At 37.3% G+C, this 17,264-nt stretch overlaps 1 protein-coding gene across 1 annotated transcript in view; it reads right to left on the bottom strand.

Annotated features, from left to right (window-relative positions):
* Positions 1 to 17,264, bottom strand: part of LOC150105916 (neurotactin-like) — a 66,594-nt gene that overhangs the window by 26,599 nt on the left and 22,731 nt on the right. Inside the window, exon 4 of the mRNA XM_090394400.1 lies at positions 15,282 to 15,445. Within this exon, the coding sequence (XP_090250526.1) occupies positions 15,282 to 15,445 (164 nt within the window). The remainder of the gene's footprint in view (positions 1 to 15,281; positions 15,446 to 17,264) is intronic.

Raw genomic sequence — 17,264 nt, 5'->3', positions numbered from 1 at the left:
TCATGAACTTCTAAACCACAGAAACCTCCACTTCCAAAGATAGTTATCCTTTAGTAAAAATCCAAGAATTGTATCAGAGGTTATAAAGATGTTTATGAAATGTGACGTTTATGAATTAATAGGGTTCTAAGGCAATTTATAAATATTAATAGAGATTCTGAATTCCATATTTTATTAAATTTCATCCGACCCAATGCAGAATTTATTACTATCAGTATTAAACACCAGTTCAAATTCGCAATATTTATTATTTTGTTATTTCGGTTATTTATGATTTCTCTCTCTTTCATTCTCAACAAGTTTGATAAGGTTCTGTTTAAACTCATTTCTCCGCGTTCGCACCTTTTTTTTTTTTTTTTTTTTTTTTTTTTAGTTTCGGGCTCTCGTAAGAGAAGAGAGAGATCCTTATCATGTTTGCTAACACTAATTTTATTATGATTATGATCTGCATCCACGAAAAACCGTTCATGGGCGATTTGTTATTTTTAATCTTTTTTATAAAAATTATTATTATTATTTACGTGATCCGGAAATTGTTCAGGTCTTCAATAAACACGGTGATAATATAACATCGGACAATAACATTCATCTATCACTTAAAACACTTTACAAACAGGGGCGTGGATTCGAACTCTCAAGGAGAGTTCGAATCCATGCCCCTAGCTGGATTCGAACTCTCAAGGAACGGACTCTCTTTTCTATATTAACAGTTTTTCCAGTTTTGAATTAATAGACAGACAAATCTGTCTTTTTCCTCCTGCTGTCATATGTTGGCAGAAGTACTGAATAATTCGATCTGTAACCAAGCTCTTTACTATTTCCAAATAAGGCTGGTTTCTTTTTGAAGATAACTATATGGGGCTCTTTTCTACCTCACAAGGAATCGAATCTGTCTTTCATCCTTATATTAATCCCTGCTTCTGCTAAACGTGTTCCCTACTTCATGTCTACTTTGAGATTTTAACAACAACAAAACGTTATAATAATAATAATAATAATAATAATAATAATAATAAACTACGCCACACATCTGCTACCTAGTACTGTAATAGTATGTTTGTTGTTAATTGTGGTGTGCGTTCTCTGGTCAATTTTACTGTATTAAATACTTTCTTCGCCAGGGGAATCAGTTTCTTCCCTTGTACTGTGCTTCGTAGCTTATTATTATTACATATCATATATTATTACAGAAATACATACCGCATAACAAGACCTCAGACTACTAATTATATCCCATATAAATACAATAATCACTACGGAAAGGCCACGCGAAACTTCTACATCCCAGACATGATAAACAAATTACCTTTTTGAATACAAAAATCTTACAAACTACAATAGCCTGAAAAGAGCTCTAAGGACATACTATGAACAAGAAACACGCACCCAAAATACTATATAAACGCAATGAAACAATATAGTCGTGTTCAGGCTCTTCCAGTTCAGCGACGCATCAAGACATTCCAAGTTGGCGCGCGCGCGCGCGCGCGCGCGTGTGTGTGTGTGTGTGTGTGTGTGTGTGTGTGTGTGTGTGTGTGTGTGTGTGTGTGTGTGTGTGTGTGTGTGTGTGTGTGTGTGTGTGTGTGTGTGTGTGTGTGTGTGCGCGTGCGTATTTCTCAATTAACGGCTGCAGTGGAAATCAAGCCAATTAGACATAGATTTGATTTCATAGCTTCCAGCACAGCAAATAAACCAGTAAATAATAACTGGTGTCATCCTCAGATAAGCTCACAAATAACCTTCGAGGGTGAAAGCTGAGAAAATACATTTCATCTCATCCAAGATAAAAAAAAAAATAATAATAAATATGAAAAAAAAAATAAATAAAATAACTGTATCATGTGTAATCAAATGCATGTAATGTATGTATCTCATGTAAACAAATGCATGTAATGTTGTATCATAAGTAATGATAAGTATGTAATGTATGTATCATATGTTATAAATTATTATAATTATTATTGCAGAAAAAAAATTATTATTATTATTATTATTATCAGAATACATGAATGTATCAAATGTAAAGAAATGTATGTAATGTTGTATCATACGTAAACAAATGTAAGTAATGTTGTTTCATATGTAAACAAACGTATGTAATGTTGTATCATACGTAATCAAAACTATTGTATGTAATGTATGTATCATATGTAATAAATTATTATTATTTAAAAAAAATATTATCATTATTATCACTGGCAATTCAACAAATTAACCTTAACAAAGGACCGGGGACAGACGGAATCAGACCAAAAGACATCAAGAAACACTCAACCAACCTACTTCCAGTTATTCAAAAACTGTTAAATAAAATCTTCGAAACTGGACACCTACCTGAAACACTAAAGACTGCATTAATCACACCCATACACAAACATGGAAAAAGAAACATAATAAGTAATTACAGACCCATCGCCACGTTGTCTGTAATCAACCAAATCATGGAGCGCATCGTGCATCACAAACTCTCCACATACGTTGAAAAATTTCAAATCATACCCAAAACACAATATGGCTTTCAAAAAAATAAAGGAATAGCAACACTCCTGGAAGGTTTCCCTGACCTAATAAACGCTGCATTCGATAAAAACAGAATAACATTAGTCGTATCGTATTCATTGACCTAACAAAAGCACATGACACACAAAACCTTGTTAACGAAACTAACGCATATCTGAATTGGAGGTCGTCTACTCCAGTGGTTTAAAGCATACATGAAAAACAGAAAGACCACCACACGTATAGGATCAGCGTGCATCAAAGAGGTACAGGTAACCTGTGGAGTACCGCAAGGAGCTGTCCTATCTCCCATTCTATTTAACATATACACACACAACATAAACACCTTCCCCTAAAAAGTAAAATCTTCCAGTACGCAGACGACACGGCCATAGTATCCATTCACAACAACGCAAATATCGCTTACACAAATATGCAACATGACATCAATCAAATCACTAACTGGTTAACCGAAAACGGCATATATATAAACCCTGGAAAAACAAAGCTAATGATATTCAAAAACCCTCAAACCCTGCCCACAGAAACTAAATATCTCACTGTCCAACATTCATCCTCCTATACACAAAGCGCAGAACCTAAAATCACAATCATCACGCAGGTGAAAACAACACGCTACCTCGGACTTCACTTCGATGCTGATCAAAGTTGGAATAGCCATACAAACTACCTACATACCAAGCTTAGGATAATAGCAAGCAAACTATACAGATTAAAAGACATTGTCCCAACCCACATAAAAATACTAATCTATAAAGCATTATTGTGAAAACATTTTAAGATATGCAATCACATCATACGCATTCTGCACAGACTACAGACTTAACAGGCTACAATGGTTGCAAGATAAAATGGTAAAACTGATATTCTGGGATCACCTGAATGAAGGAAGCTTATGAAGGAAGCACGGACACAACACAAAATATTTAAGGTGAAACACTTATGCCACTACACAGTCATGTTAAAACATTACTACAGCCCAACCTATTGAGTAACCAGAACAAGGTAGCAAATAACAAGACCACAGTCAACAAACTACATAACATATAAATACGACAATCACTACGGCAAAACCACCCGAAACTTCTACGTACCTGACATGACAAACAAACTACCGTTCGACGACAGAAACCTAGGGACATATAGAAAGCTGAAACAGGCGCTATATAAATATTATAGCGAGAATGAAAATTAGAGCAATTCCTGTTCTCCCCCCCCCCCCACACACACACAACCTATGACAAACTCCTCTCAAAAACCATCACTACAAGAACACAAACAAACAAACACACCATGTGTAAATCCAACCCTACTTGCAAAAAAAAAAAAAAAAAAAAAAATGGTGGAAGACTTCAACTGTAATAGCAGTCGAAGTCTTCCAAGCACGCACCAACAAACAGTAAAATCAACATCTGGCTTGCGACCAGAATAGAAACATAACCATGAAACCACTGTCATCTATCATCTATTATCTTCCTCAGATAAGCTTCGAGGAAGAAATCAGAAATGCCTCCCAAAGAAAGAATATAATACATAATATATTATACAGAAAAAAAGAAAAAAAAACTAAACCTAATAATTAAGGGGATACAAATCCCTTGTTGTTCAACTGCCAGTAAGCAAAACTTTAAGATCGAGAACTACATATACCGAAAAACTATCGGCGAATCCAAGTGTAAATGACCACTTGGTAGTACAACACCAAGGCAACTCGAAGCAAAGGTGGAGCAAGGTCCCTCACTATCCTTGATATTTTCTCATAATGTAAAAACACAGCCCCTAAGGAATGTAATACTGTAATTACTTTATGAGGAGAGGTCACTACCCAGACCGGTTTCAACCTTATGAATAAGTAAAGCCGTCTCTAAAAATTCGGACGATCCCTAGGCCACTCAATCGTGGGCGAAAGACCGTCCATCTCAGCGTTGGCTCCACTCAGTGATGGCCTTCCACCCACACACCACCACCGAGCAGAACCGCTCAAATTCCGAAGAAAAGCATTCACCGACAAAACCCCTCAGCGGGCCGTGCCGGAGAACACTCTCCCCGGAGACTCAAATTGCTCCCTTAAGGCAAAAACCTTAAGAGAGCGAACTCATGATAGCACCCATAGCACTCACCGGTTTCAGCCTTTTTTGAGGCTTCATCAGTGAGTAGTTAGACCTGGAAGATAACAAGGTTAACATTACATTAACATTTCTGGCTAGATGGGTGAAGCAAAATTGCTTTTCATATTCCCCTTTGTCTTGTAATGGAAGAACTTTGAATGGAGTGTTTGTGAGCTATATGCTCGCCCATTGAAGGCAGTGAAGTTAGTTGCGTTCAGCTGAACTTAAAATAGATTTTGGTCTTTTAAATTTGTAGATTTCTTCTTCATTATATTCCGAGGCTTCCTTGATTAACGGGTTTGGATGGTTACTTGTCTTGGTAAAGAACTTCTCAGCTAGATTTATGAGAAAGGAAGAGATATAAGGGATATTAACTTCTCTATGGATCTGGGTGTTTCTTATGAACCAGGGGGCAATCAGAATCATCCTCAGGCACTTATTCTGTAATCTCTGAAGTTTTAGAATGTTAGAATTTGCGGTGTGGCTCCAAGCTGGGGATGCGTAAGTGATAACCGGTCTAATTACCATCTTGTAAATTGTTAATTTTGTTTGCATGTCCAGTTTACTTTGTCTGTTTATCATAGGGTAGAGCTGTGCTAAGACGTTGGATGTCTTTGAGGAAATGTAACTAATATGTTTGCTGAATAGGAGTTTACTATCAAGAATCACTCCAAGATATTTAACTTCAGTCTGCCATAGTTTCTTTACTCCCAATAAATAAACATCTTCCATGGTATGGATTTTCTTTCTAGTAAACAGTATGGCTGAGCTTTTCTGGGGGTTAACTTGGATCCTCCAGTCTGCCATCCACTTTTCTAAAGTGTGTATGCTATTTTGTAGTCTTTTAGTTGCCAGTTTTGGGCTCAGTGAACTTGACATCAGTGCAGTATCATCAGCATATAATGCAGTGAATGTTGTTCTTGGGTTCAGAGGGATGTCTGCTACATAGATTGAAAACAGTAGAGGTGCCAGAAGAGATCCTTGAGGTACGCCTGCCGAGATCCTGCGTCTGGTCGAAACCGTTTCGCCTACCCTGACCTGCATGTATCTGTCTTTCAGATAAGAATGTATTACCTTTATTAGTCTGACTGGGAAATTAAATTTTATCAGTTTGTAGAGAAGACCTTGATGCCATACTTTATCAAACGCCTTCTCTGCGTCGATGAAGATGGCAGCTGTATTGAGTTTCCAGTTGAAACCTTTAGTAATGATTTCTACCAGCCGGTGCACTTGTTGGGCTGTACTATGGGCCCTACGGAAGCCGAACTGTTCGTTAGGCAAAATTCCTAACTTATCTGTTTCTGCTTGGAATCTTGAGAGGATCACTTTCTCTGTTACCTTTCCGAGGCTGGATAATAGGCTTATGGGTCTGTAGCTTTCAGGAAGGTGAGCATTTTTTCCTGGCTTCTTCAGTGGTATGATTGTGGCTGTTTACCATGTAGAAGGGAAATGCTGGAATCTAAAGATAGCATTTGTAATGTTGACGAGATGGACTATGGCCTTTCTTGGGAGTAGTTTTACTATTCTGTTAGTTATGCCATCCGGTCCTGGAGCTTTTCTATTGTTTAGATGGGAGATGATATTTATCATTTCTGTTGGATTTGTAGGAGTGATATGTTCTGAGTTGACAATGTTCTGTCTTAAGGTTGACCTAACATGACGATGAATCTTGTACATAAGGTTGATGTTTAAATTAGTATACGATGGGTTGCACTGAGATTCTAGGTTATCTACTAGTGCTTCGGCTTTCTCTTCATCTTTGTGAACTGTCCCTTTCTTGGTTTGGATAGGGGGTACGAGTTGCTTTTTGGTGCGGATTGCTCTTAAGAATTTCCATACAGAATGATCTTCAGTATTGATGTTAGCCAATTTGGTTTCCCATTGATGGTTTCTGTGTTTTTGAAGAGCTTCTCGGACCTGCCTGTTTAGATTGTTCTGGTATTGTGGTATCTCTTCCTGGCTCTATTTTTTGTTCTGATTAGGTCCATGGTTTCTTCAGGGATACGGTTTGTTGGGTTGAAGACAGTTGATTGTGTGACTGATTCAATTGCTTTCTGAATTTGTATGGTTAAGTTATTTATTGCTGTGTCAATCTCTTCCTTTTTACTGATATTGGGTACCGGACCAATATGATCTGGAAGAACCTTGGCTAACTTGTCCCATGGTATGAATGTGTGAAGAGGAGAGAATTGATCTGATGAACCTAGATTGAGCACTATGGGACTGTGGTCAGAAGATAATTCGTTGACTGATTCCAATTTGAATTGGTATCTTAAATTTTTAAAAATGACAATGTCCAGCACATCCGAGCCACCCGAAGGGCTGAAATGGGTGGGCTCAGTAGGGCCGGCGACTAAAACAGAGTTGAGCATTGCATAGTTGAAAAGTGTGTGGCCTTTGGTGTTAGTAGATGAGCTGTACCAAGATGTGTGTTTTGAGTTGAAGTCTCCTGCTATTATTATGGAGTCATTTGGACCAAGTACGGAGTCTAGATCTGTTGTCAGCAGAGGAATGCTTGGAGGGTTATATGCAGCATAGATCTTGAGACTCCCAGCATTGAAGGTATGTACCTCCACACCAGTCACCTCCAGGTTTACTGTTTTGGGCTTGTCTACTGTGTTATGATTCAAATAACTCTTTATATATGGCTGTGCCTCCACCTCTTGTGCCAATTCTGTCGTTTCTGTACATAGCGTATCCACGGATTTTTGGGTTATTAGCTGGTCTTAGGTGTGTTTCACCAATCAAGATTATATCAGCACTGAGACGAGTTGAAAGTTCTTGTAGTTCCAAAATCTTGTTCATCAATCCATTTGCATTCCATGCTATTATCTTAAGAGCTTTTGGTTTGAATTTATTATTCATGACAGATGGCTGTTATAATGTTTTGAGTGCTTTGCAGGAATCTCTTTCTGGAAGATGTTGAGGGGCATGTCTTGCTGAATTCTTGCAGCATAGTGGCAAGCGAGGCTGTTAAAACGGATGTTATGTTGGAGCTTTCTAGCTCGAGAGATGTAGGAGGCTTAGTTCTTGCAGCCTCAGCATATGTTTTGGTCATGGTTGTTCCTTCTTGTGAGGAAGAAGGCAAAGTGTTTCGGACTGGAAGACGATTTGTTTGGTTGCTTAAAACGTCTTTACGTGGCGGAACAAGATTGACTTTTGTTGGTCCTCGGTTTTTTGGATTGGAAAGGCATCCCTTGTAGTTGGCGGGATGAGGTCCTCTGCAGTTTGCACAGCATGCTGGAGTTGTGCGAGGTTGGGTGCAATAGATGGTCTGGTGTCCCTCGCCGCACTTCAAGCACCTGTAGGCTGCCTTACATAATTTTTGGGCATGTCCAAATCTTTGGCATCTATGACACTGACCTGCAGATGCTCTTTTCCGTAGAGGCTCAGTTGTAATTTTGAGACCGCATACTACAGTCAGTTCATAGATCTGCTTTTGTGTGTTGTTTATTTCCACCAGCACCAAAGGCATTGGCCTTTTATCTGCTCTGAGCATTCTGTCACTGTAACTGGGGACAGGTCCTGTCTGGAGAGATCAGTGCTCACATCTTCAGCAGTGATACCTTCAGCTATCCCACGTAGAACAACCTTTAGGTTCTTTTCACTAGGTAAAGTGAAGGTGTGGTATGGGACGCTAGCTCTGTCCAGAAATCTAGTCATCTGTCTGTAATTCGAGACTGTAGAGGGTTGTATTTTAACTCCCTCATCTGTGTTTTTAGCCCATGAGAATGAAATGTTTTGCTCTCTTAGGGCTGATGAGATAGGGATCCATTTTTCTTTATCCCTTAATATGACTGGTGGTATCTTTTCTTTAGGACCATTGTGTGCTTCTATCCCTGATGTTTTGGGTTGAAAAAGAAGAGGAAAATCTCCACATTGGTGGAGATTTTCCTCTTCTTTTTCACCCATTGGAACTCTGTATCAGTTTCCAAGGTATGATGTCTGCTGTCTTGGGATGTAGCATCTTCCATACTAGGGGAGTGTGCTAAATCTGATTACGTCTGAGTTATGGGCTCTTCACTCATGTCAACCATATTATCCTCTGTGACTTCTGTGGGGGGAAATGTGTCAAAGAGCTTGACTTTTCCTGGCCAATTATCACTCAGCAGCTTTCCCAGTCTGAGGAATTGAAAGTAAACTTCCTCGAATTTGGCCTCATTTAGAAGTTTTGCCATGATAATATTCGGAAATAAGTCACGGATGGAGAAAGAGCAGAGATTGCTCAAGTGTTCCGAGCAGGTAAAGATAATCCTGTGGACTTTTGAGGGTCTACTAGCAAATCCCGTAGACACACTAAGGTGTCTACCAGCAATAAGATGTGGCGATATAAAATACAACAATGGCGATACTAGCGGCAGTAGGCCTAGCGTATCGCCCTTGTAAATTCAATAGACTTACCTGGATAAACCAGTATAGAAAATAAAGTGCCTGTTTATGGCAGCAAGTAATTAACTGATATTATTAATGAATAAGCATAAATCTCTAAAAACATATCAGTCAAATTCACAATTCACCATCAAAAATACACGATACGAAACACTAACACGCGAGCCGCCATCTTACTTCTTGTATCAATAGATAACAGGGTTTAAGTGAAAAGAACTTATATACCTTTACTATACGAATGCCATAAAGGTGTGTTTGTATATTATAACATAAATTGAAAGCCAAACGGCTATTTTTCTGGCATCCTTAATAATAATTAAGGGGATACAACTTCCTTGTTACATCCTCTAAGGGCTGTGTTTTTACATTATGAGAAAATATCAAGGAGAGTGAGTGAGCTTGCTCCACCTTTGCTTCGAGTTGCCTTGGTGTTGTACTACCAAGTGGTCATTTACACTTGGATTCGCCGATAGTTTTTCGGTATATATGAAACTCATAGATTCGTAGTTCTCGATCTTAAAGTTTTGCTTACTGGCAGTTGAACAACAAGGGATTTGTATCTCCTTAATTATTATTAAGGATTCCAGAAAAATAGCCGTTTCGCTTTCAATTTATGTTATAATATACAAACACACCTTTATGGCATTCGTATAGTAAAGGTATGTAAGTTCTTTTCACTTAAACCTTCCAGGTCTACCTACTGACTGATGAGACCCCAATGAGGGTGAAAACTGGTGCGGGGGCAGATCTGGCTTTGAGAGGCTCCACTTGGAGGTAGTTTTTTGCCTGTCTCTGAGTGGGGCCACCGCTGAGATTATGGCTCTGCTTGGTGATGGGGTGAGCCTGCCACTGGGTAGAGCCAATGCTGAGAAGTTCTTCTCGGTGACAGGGTGAGCCTGTCATCGAGTGGAACAACGCTGAGTTGGGCGATCTTTCGGGATCGTCTTATTTTTAGAGCCCGCTTCACCTATACATAAGGTTGAAACCGGTCTGGATAGTGACCTCTCCTCATAATGTTATTACATCCCCTTAGGGGCTGTGTTTTTACATTATGAGAAAATATCAAGGATAGTGAGGGAGCTCATAGATTCGTAGTTCTCGATCTTAGAGTTTTGCTTACTGGCAGTTGAACAACGAGGGATTTGCATCCCCTTAATTATTATTAAGGATGCCAGAAAAATAGCCGTTTGGCTTTCAAAAACTAAACCTGTTGTAAATATGTAATATTATGTGTTGTAAATATGCAATCAGAATATACGATCATAATTTCAATAATAATAATAATAATAATAATAATAATGTCCTTATATTTGTGTGTTTCTGTTATTGTAGTACATGTATAAACAGTTTCCATTACTTTTGCTGTTTTGGAAAATTCTATCTTTTAATATCAAGATTCACCTACCTGAAACATTGCTGCATTCCAAAAGTACTCGATACTTTTCTCTCTCATTGTTAAATTATTTGATCACTTAACATTAAAATTGAGTTATATTCTTTTGGTTTATTAGACGATTATGTAGATCTTTTAATATTTATGTTAAAAGATCTACACAACTATCGACTAATAAACCAAAAGAATATAACTCAATTTTTCTCTCTTGTTTTGCTACCTTCCATATTCTTTTCTTCTCCGCGTACGTTCCGAAGCAGGTGGTTACGTAAATACATTAAAAAATAATAATAATTTTTACCAGTTCGTTATGGTTCTGTCGAGTTCACGTTGTCAATATATATATATATATTTTTCCCGCCTAATTTAACTGTAATTTCAGCCGATACTGACGCTGTTATACTCGATGGACTACTGTCATTAATTTCCTACCGTAAAACATGTAAACTAAAATAATTATTTCAATAACGATATGTAATTAATAAAATCTTATCTTATTTTGCATTAGACTTGATATCGTCTTCCTCTGCATGTTTATTTCTTTAGCTTTTCATTAACAGCCATACAAGAAAACAATCTACGAAATATATTCACCTCCTGCGCCTCCAAGCGGCGAATTTTTTGTTTCAGTAATTAGAAATTTATAAACTGTATACAGCTGGAATTGGAAGGACGACGGTACACCGCGCACTTCGATTGAAAAATAACAGTTTGATTCTCGTCGTGGCGAGAGGAATTTTATAGGGGATTTTTCAATCGAAGGTGAAAATTTTCAACCATCCCGCATACAGGTAAATCGGCCATGAAAATACATAATTTACAGACAATATATGCTAATGGTAAGGGAGACGGTGAGCTGTAGTGGAGTGGTGTGCCCTCCCACGATGAATACCTGGAGGTGTCACATAATAATAATAATAATAATAATAATAATAATAATAATAATAATAATAATAACTTCTTATTGAGTTTTCCTATATTTGTTTTATTGACATAATTTTCTTAAAAGTTTCATAATTTTTATAAAATTTCAGATTTTTAATCGGTGTCACACAAGCTATATATCGAGAAAAGAAAAAAAAATTACTCAGTTCAGAAGAAACTACACATAAAATTTTATTTAAGAGAGAAAATCCTGTAATATTTTCTCTTTCGCATAATTAAATAAAAGCATTTATTTATCATTTCAGAATTTAAATACTATTTTATTTTGGTGGTCATTTCAGTGTGGCATGGTATAGTTCAAATTGCATGTAGAAAATTTATATCAAAAGAATCGATTGCTATTTTTTTTTTCATTATAAACAAACATAACTTCGTTAAATCACTCCTATACAGTCAGCTCTAAATTACTTTATCGCCTCCCCGTTATTAACCCTGTTTCCAATCCCATCACCTAATAAATCAACAGAACCCAATTAACTTTTTTATCTTGCTATTCAGTCCACTTTTGATATCAGACTTTAAATCCCGTGAATGTCACTTCCTGATTATCTCCGTAACTTATCACCTATCTTCCTAAATCCGAACTGATTGCATTCTTCCAATCTTTTTCTTCTTTCACACAGTTCTTTCGTAATCCGACTTTATCATTTTTCGTTTCTTTCTTCAAGTATGATTAACTTCTGATGAATGGACACGTGTGTGATCAAGAAACTAATAATTGTCTTCCAATGTTATTACGATTGACAGAACTTTCATTCGCATGATTTATGAAGGTATACAAAAAAAATGTTCGTTCCGATTTCTATTTCGCAATACCAACCAATTATTCCTCATCAAAAGTGACATGGCTACAGTTGAAATACTCGCCTTCTTTACCCACACATTTCCCCTCCCAAAAACTTATACAGACTTTCTGAAAACAAATGCCAAAGCCAGTTTTGGCAATCTCCCAAATGAGATCCATTGCAATCTCCTTGAACATTTTCATTCTCTTTCATATGTTGGTAGGATTTTGGGAACCACTCAAGCACCACGCATGTCTCAATTATTGAGCATGTCCTTTCAATATCCTCTACAAGAAATAATCAAATCCACAGTCATAATAGCACATGAATGCTCAGTCAGAACCAAATAACACTTATCAATTTAAATCTAACACAAAATTTTCCCATTTCTTCGATTCAGCCATTCCAACGATAAACCAGCTAAAACATTGTAAATGTACAAGAAATAAAAAGCTGCTAATTATATTTTCACCTTAATTATAAAAATTCTGTATTTTTAGATGAATCTGACTCATGATAAAGGACTGCAAATGTAATACCATGGATCGGTTAAGGAGAGATCAAATATGTAATACATTCGAGCCACTTCTGTCCTCCAGTAAGTGGAGTGATGGTCTCCCACATGCACCCCCCCCCCCAGACATCACCTTACAGAACTTCTAAACATCCACGACACAGCAGGATTTGAGTCCTCGGCTTGTTGGATGGAGAACAGAGATGCGGTCCATTAGGCCAAGCAACCAATCCTGAAAATGACTATCACTTCGAAGCTTAATTACAGCATACTGGACGATTGTTTGGGGGTTATCTTCTCCTGTATAGATATCACTACCCCCCACACACACATCCGTCAATGTTTATATGATAGCTGTGATATTATCAGTACCTCTGTTTTTGTATTATACAGAGATATAGACTAAGAAAACGTAGTTCGATAATTGGTCAGTAGATGGCAACAGAGTTCCTTTCCAAAGTAAATAAGTTATGTCATTCTTCTTTAAAGAAAAATAGTCATAAGTTATTCAAATTAAGGGGATATTAAATCCCACATTGTTTTAAAACCGAATAAGAAACTCAAAGATTGGAATCAGAGAGTTTCATGCCGAATATAGTAAACTATAAAAGTATCGGCGATTACTAGCATGAGCTAATGCAAGTAGTCCTAGTACGTAGTACAATCTCAGGCAACTCGTTGCAAAGGTGGGGAAAGTTCTGATCGCTAATCTTGGTATTTTCCATAATGTAAAAACACATTTCCTAGGAAATGTATGCTGTTATTACATTATGGTGGGAGGTCACTACCCAGACCGGTTTCAGCCTTTTTTGAGGCTTCATCAGTGAGTAGCTAGACCAAATAGATACCAAAGGGTATAGCGAAAAGAACTTATATACTCTGCTATACTAGTTGTCAAAAAGGTGCAACCATTAAGTTATTTAAATATAAAGAGCCAATAGGCTTCATTTCGGCGATATAAACATAAATGGCTTAATGGTTGCACCTGTTTGACAACTCGTATAGTAGAGTATATAAGTTCTTTTCGCTATACCCTTTAGTATTAATTTGGTCTAGCTACTCACTGATGAAGCCTCAAAAAAGGCTGAAACCGGTCTGGGTAGTGACTTCCCACCATAATGCAATAACAGCATACATTTCCTAGGAAATGTGTTTTTACATTATGGAAAATACCAAGATTAGCGATCAGAACTTTCCCCACCTTTGCAACGAGTTGCCTGAGATTGTACTACGTACTAGGACTACTTGCATTAGCTCACGCTAGTAATCGCCGATACTTTTATAGTTTACTATATTCGGCATGAAACTCTCTCTGATTCCAATCTTTGAGTTTCTTATTCGGTTTTAAAACAATGTGGGATTTAATATTCCCTTAATTTGAATAATGTTTATATCGCCGAAATGAAGCCGATTGGCTCTTTATATTTAGTCATAAGTTAGCTTCTTGAAGTTGAATACGTTATGTGAGATGTCTGTTTCTCAAATCGAATTTCCCAAGCCAAAAGTGCAGTATGAAAATCTCTGGTTTTTCATGCTGCAACCAGAGAATTTTCGCAACCAATAGTCATTCGGTCCATAAATAATTATTTATTCTGTATAGAATACGAAAGAATGTACAGATCAAATACCCGCTGTTAATGCGATTTTAAAACATTTTATTTACAAATATGTGCTGCTGATATTAGGGTTAACACGAATAATGTTTGTATGATCTGCATTGATTTTGATAAGTCCTCATATTAAGAAATATTTTTAACGCGGTCTTATCCATTTTTTGCTAATAATAAATTAAAACTACTTTATCTACTGCTAAAATAAATGGATTATTGTAAGTCCTACTGACGGATATCTCTGGGAGTTTATAACATTTTACTTTATGTAGGTTTTCGCTAACTGAGAAGTTTGTACTTATTATAATCTCGTCAAGCCATTTCATCATTTCATGAACACCGGAGATAATAAACATCAGAAAACAGCAGAACACCTCATGAGAGGGTTGAATTCATGCAGTGTGAGTGTGTATGTTGGTAACTACTTTCTTGCGCTGAATATATGTATAGATTTAAGGCTTAGTAAACATATAATGACACTGAAATAACATTTGTATGAAGTCATACGTCACGGTGGGCAAACATTTGAAGAGATAGACAAAGTCGTAGAGCCACATCAGTAGGTCACTTGTGGAACTTAACGACGCTATTCAAGGCTGTTATCAGCGGTGCCAATTCCTGCTGCTTGCAGGGGTAATAAAGTCGAGGGTCGACTGAACAAGAGAACCATCAAGAAATATTAGAATGACTCACCGTATGCCAACACTATTGTACGGACCAGGAGGATATGTGTGCGTTTGGAAGAGGGGGAGTCTTAGACATGGAGGGGTTTGGGAACAGGTCCAACTAGTTTATATCGAATTACGACTCAGATTAGACACGAGATTGCTGGGTAATAAATAGATATTGAAAAATAAAAAACGGATAAGGCATATCCGTTCCATAGAAATCATCATAAAGTACTGTGAAGACGTAGAATTTCTTCTCCTTAAAAGATAAACTTATAGAGAGTTTTTAGAACTAATATTCTTATCCAGATAGATGGAAATGATGCTTTGTTTTAAATATCAAACCTACCTTAGGAAAACAATGTTCTCTTCCTTCACTTGATCCAGGGTTTTGTTGGTGAAGCGTGCTGAGGGACCAGTAATCCACATCTGATTAAACAAGTTCTTTGTCTTGCGTGTGCTGAGTAGAATCACAGCAGATGTTGCTCCAGAACCATGACCCAAAATTGTGACCTGCATGAAAGAGGAGTGAAAAGACATCAATACAGTTTTTGAATGAAAATGCCCAGGATTTCCTTACTTTCATATACTGTTTACAACAAATCATTTATAAATATAAATATAATCAGCTAATGCCTTTTATTCCCTTATAGGGACTAGGCAAGGCCTTTATATACCCTATCTAGCTTTCGGAGACTGATCGGGCAGTTCAATCTCCACGGGTAGCCAATCAGAGATAGCTTGCCCATGTCTATCACTAATTATAGCAGCCACCGATGAAGAGACTGGCAAACAAGTGCTGCCATCTCTTGGTACCTAACCCCTAACAAGATATGTTAGTCTGAAATAATGTGGGTACTACGGTCGATTTTCTTGAGTTTACAGGATGAAAAACCCGAGTTTCCGGGAGGAAAAACCCGCTTGCCAGTGCTAGATATTGTACTTTCTTCGATCGGAATCGGTCGAAGAAAAGTTTAGAAAAAGTTCCTCCAGTCGGCGACTAGACTTGAACTGAAATCTGACTTCAAGCGACCAAGTGCAGAGGATGCAAGCGCCACTTCCACTGAGCTACACAGACTTCCCAATAAATCATTTCAGAAATAAAATTTTATATATATACGCGCGCGCGCACACACACACACACACACACACAATATGAATGAATTTATTCCTTTTTAATTGTAGTAAATCGGATAATTTTTAAAAACAATAAACCGGAAGCTGTTCAATTTGATCAGTTTGGTTTTTGATGTGATTTGATTGGAATTACAGCTGATACACTTTAAGGACTGCAATTTCGGGCCTTCTCCGGTTGATTTGTCTTTATTTTTGTGAGATTAAAAAGTGAAATAAATAAACTGCATTCCGGTAAGGTAAAACTCTGCCATTTCCACAATGGGTGGGCTAACTCGCCTTCAGTTGAAGGCGCGTATAAAGATTCTTCATCCCTCGTGTTGTTATTATTGATTTCGAATTACAATCGAAGCAAACCAAAGGCTGTGAGACCAGAGTAGCGTTGAATTGAGTGTTCTTCTGGTCGTTTTTTTTTTTCTTGTTTTGCAGGTTGAAAAACTGGTTTAAGGAAAATTATTTCCACCTCCATATGGGACCAGTTAAGTCATCTTCAATTGAAGAAACCTTATAAAGGTTTCTCACCTCCAGACCAGATTCGAACTTGGGTTTTCCCAATGGAAAGGTAAATGCCTCATCTAAACTCTGCTGCAACAAAACAGCTCATCCACGAGATTGATTTAGAGGAACGGTTATATAATTGAAAAACATTGACTGGATATTTTTCGAATTGGCCTATATGTTATAATTTTATAGGATTTTCATAAGGTTAATTAATCAATCTTACGCTTATACACAAAAGAAAATGCTAATTAGTAATCAGCGAAGATTGTAAGAAAATATATCATTGTCCATTGCTTAAACTGTCTGCTTGGTTAGCCGAATGTTTAGCGTATCTACTCTCCAAACAACAGGCTGCGAGTTCGAATCCCACCACAGGCAGGGATGTTTGTAATTATCTTTAGGTAGAAGATGAACTTCATCGCTTGGTTTGAGACTTGCTCCACACTTATTGGAGACCTAAAGTGACTTGAAAATGTTCCATGTTTGGTCTCTAGAATAGGGTTTCTGGTCTATACAAACATGTAGGGCATAATTCTCTTTCTCTTGAAGAAATGGAAAAAACAAAGAAGCATTCTCAAAAGACCGCATATCCTGTAAGTGTAAAATATTTCACTATGGAAGGAAAATGTTTTGCATTTTGTGAAAGGAAGAGTTCTGTTGCTCTTATAGCTTATTTCTCATTGTGGTGTCAGAGAAA

Source organism: Typopeltis vanoorti, chromosome 6 (assembly GCF_054136105.1).
Source record: "Typopeltis vanoorti isolate ZY-2024b chromosome 6, IOZ_Tvanoo_1.0, whole genome shotgun sequence".
NCBI lineage: Eukaryota > Metazoa > Arthropoda > Arachnida > Uropygi > Thelyphonidae > Typopeltis > Typopeltis vanoorti.
Note: the sequence above shows the minus strand (reverse complement) of the source record. Positions and strands in the feature narration are given on the sequence as shown.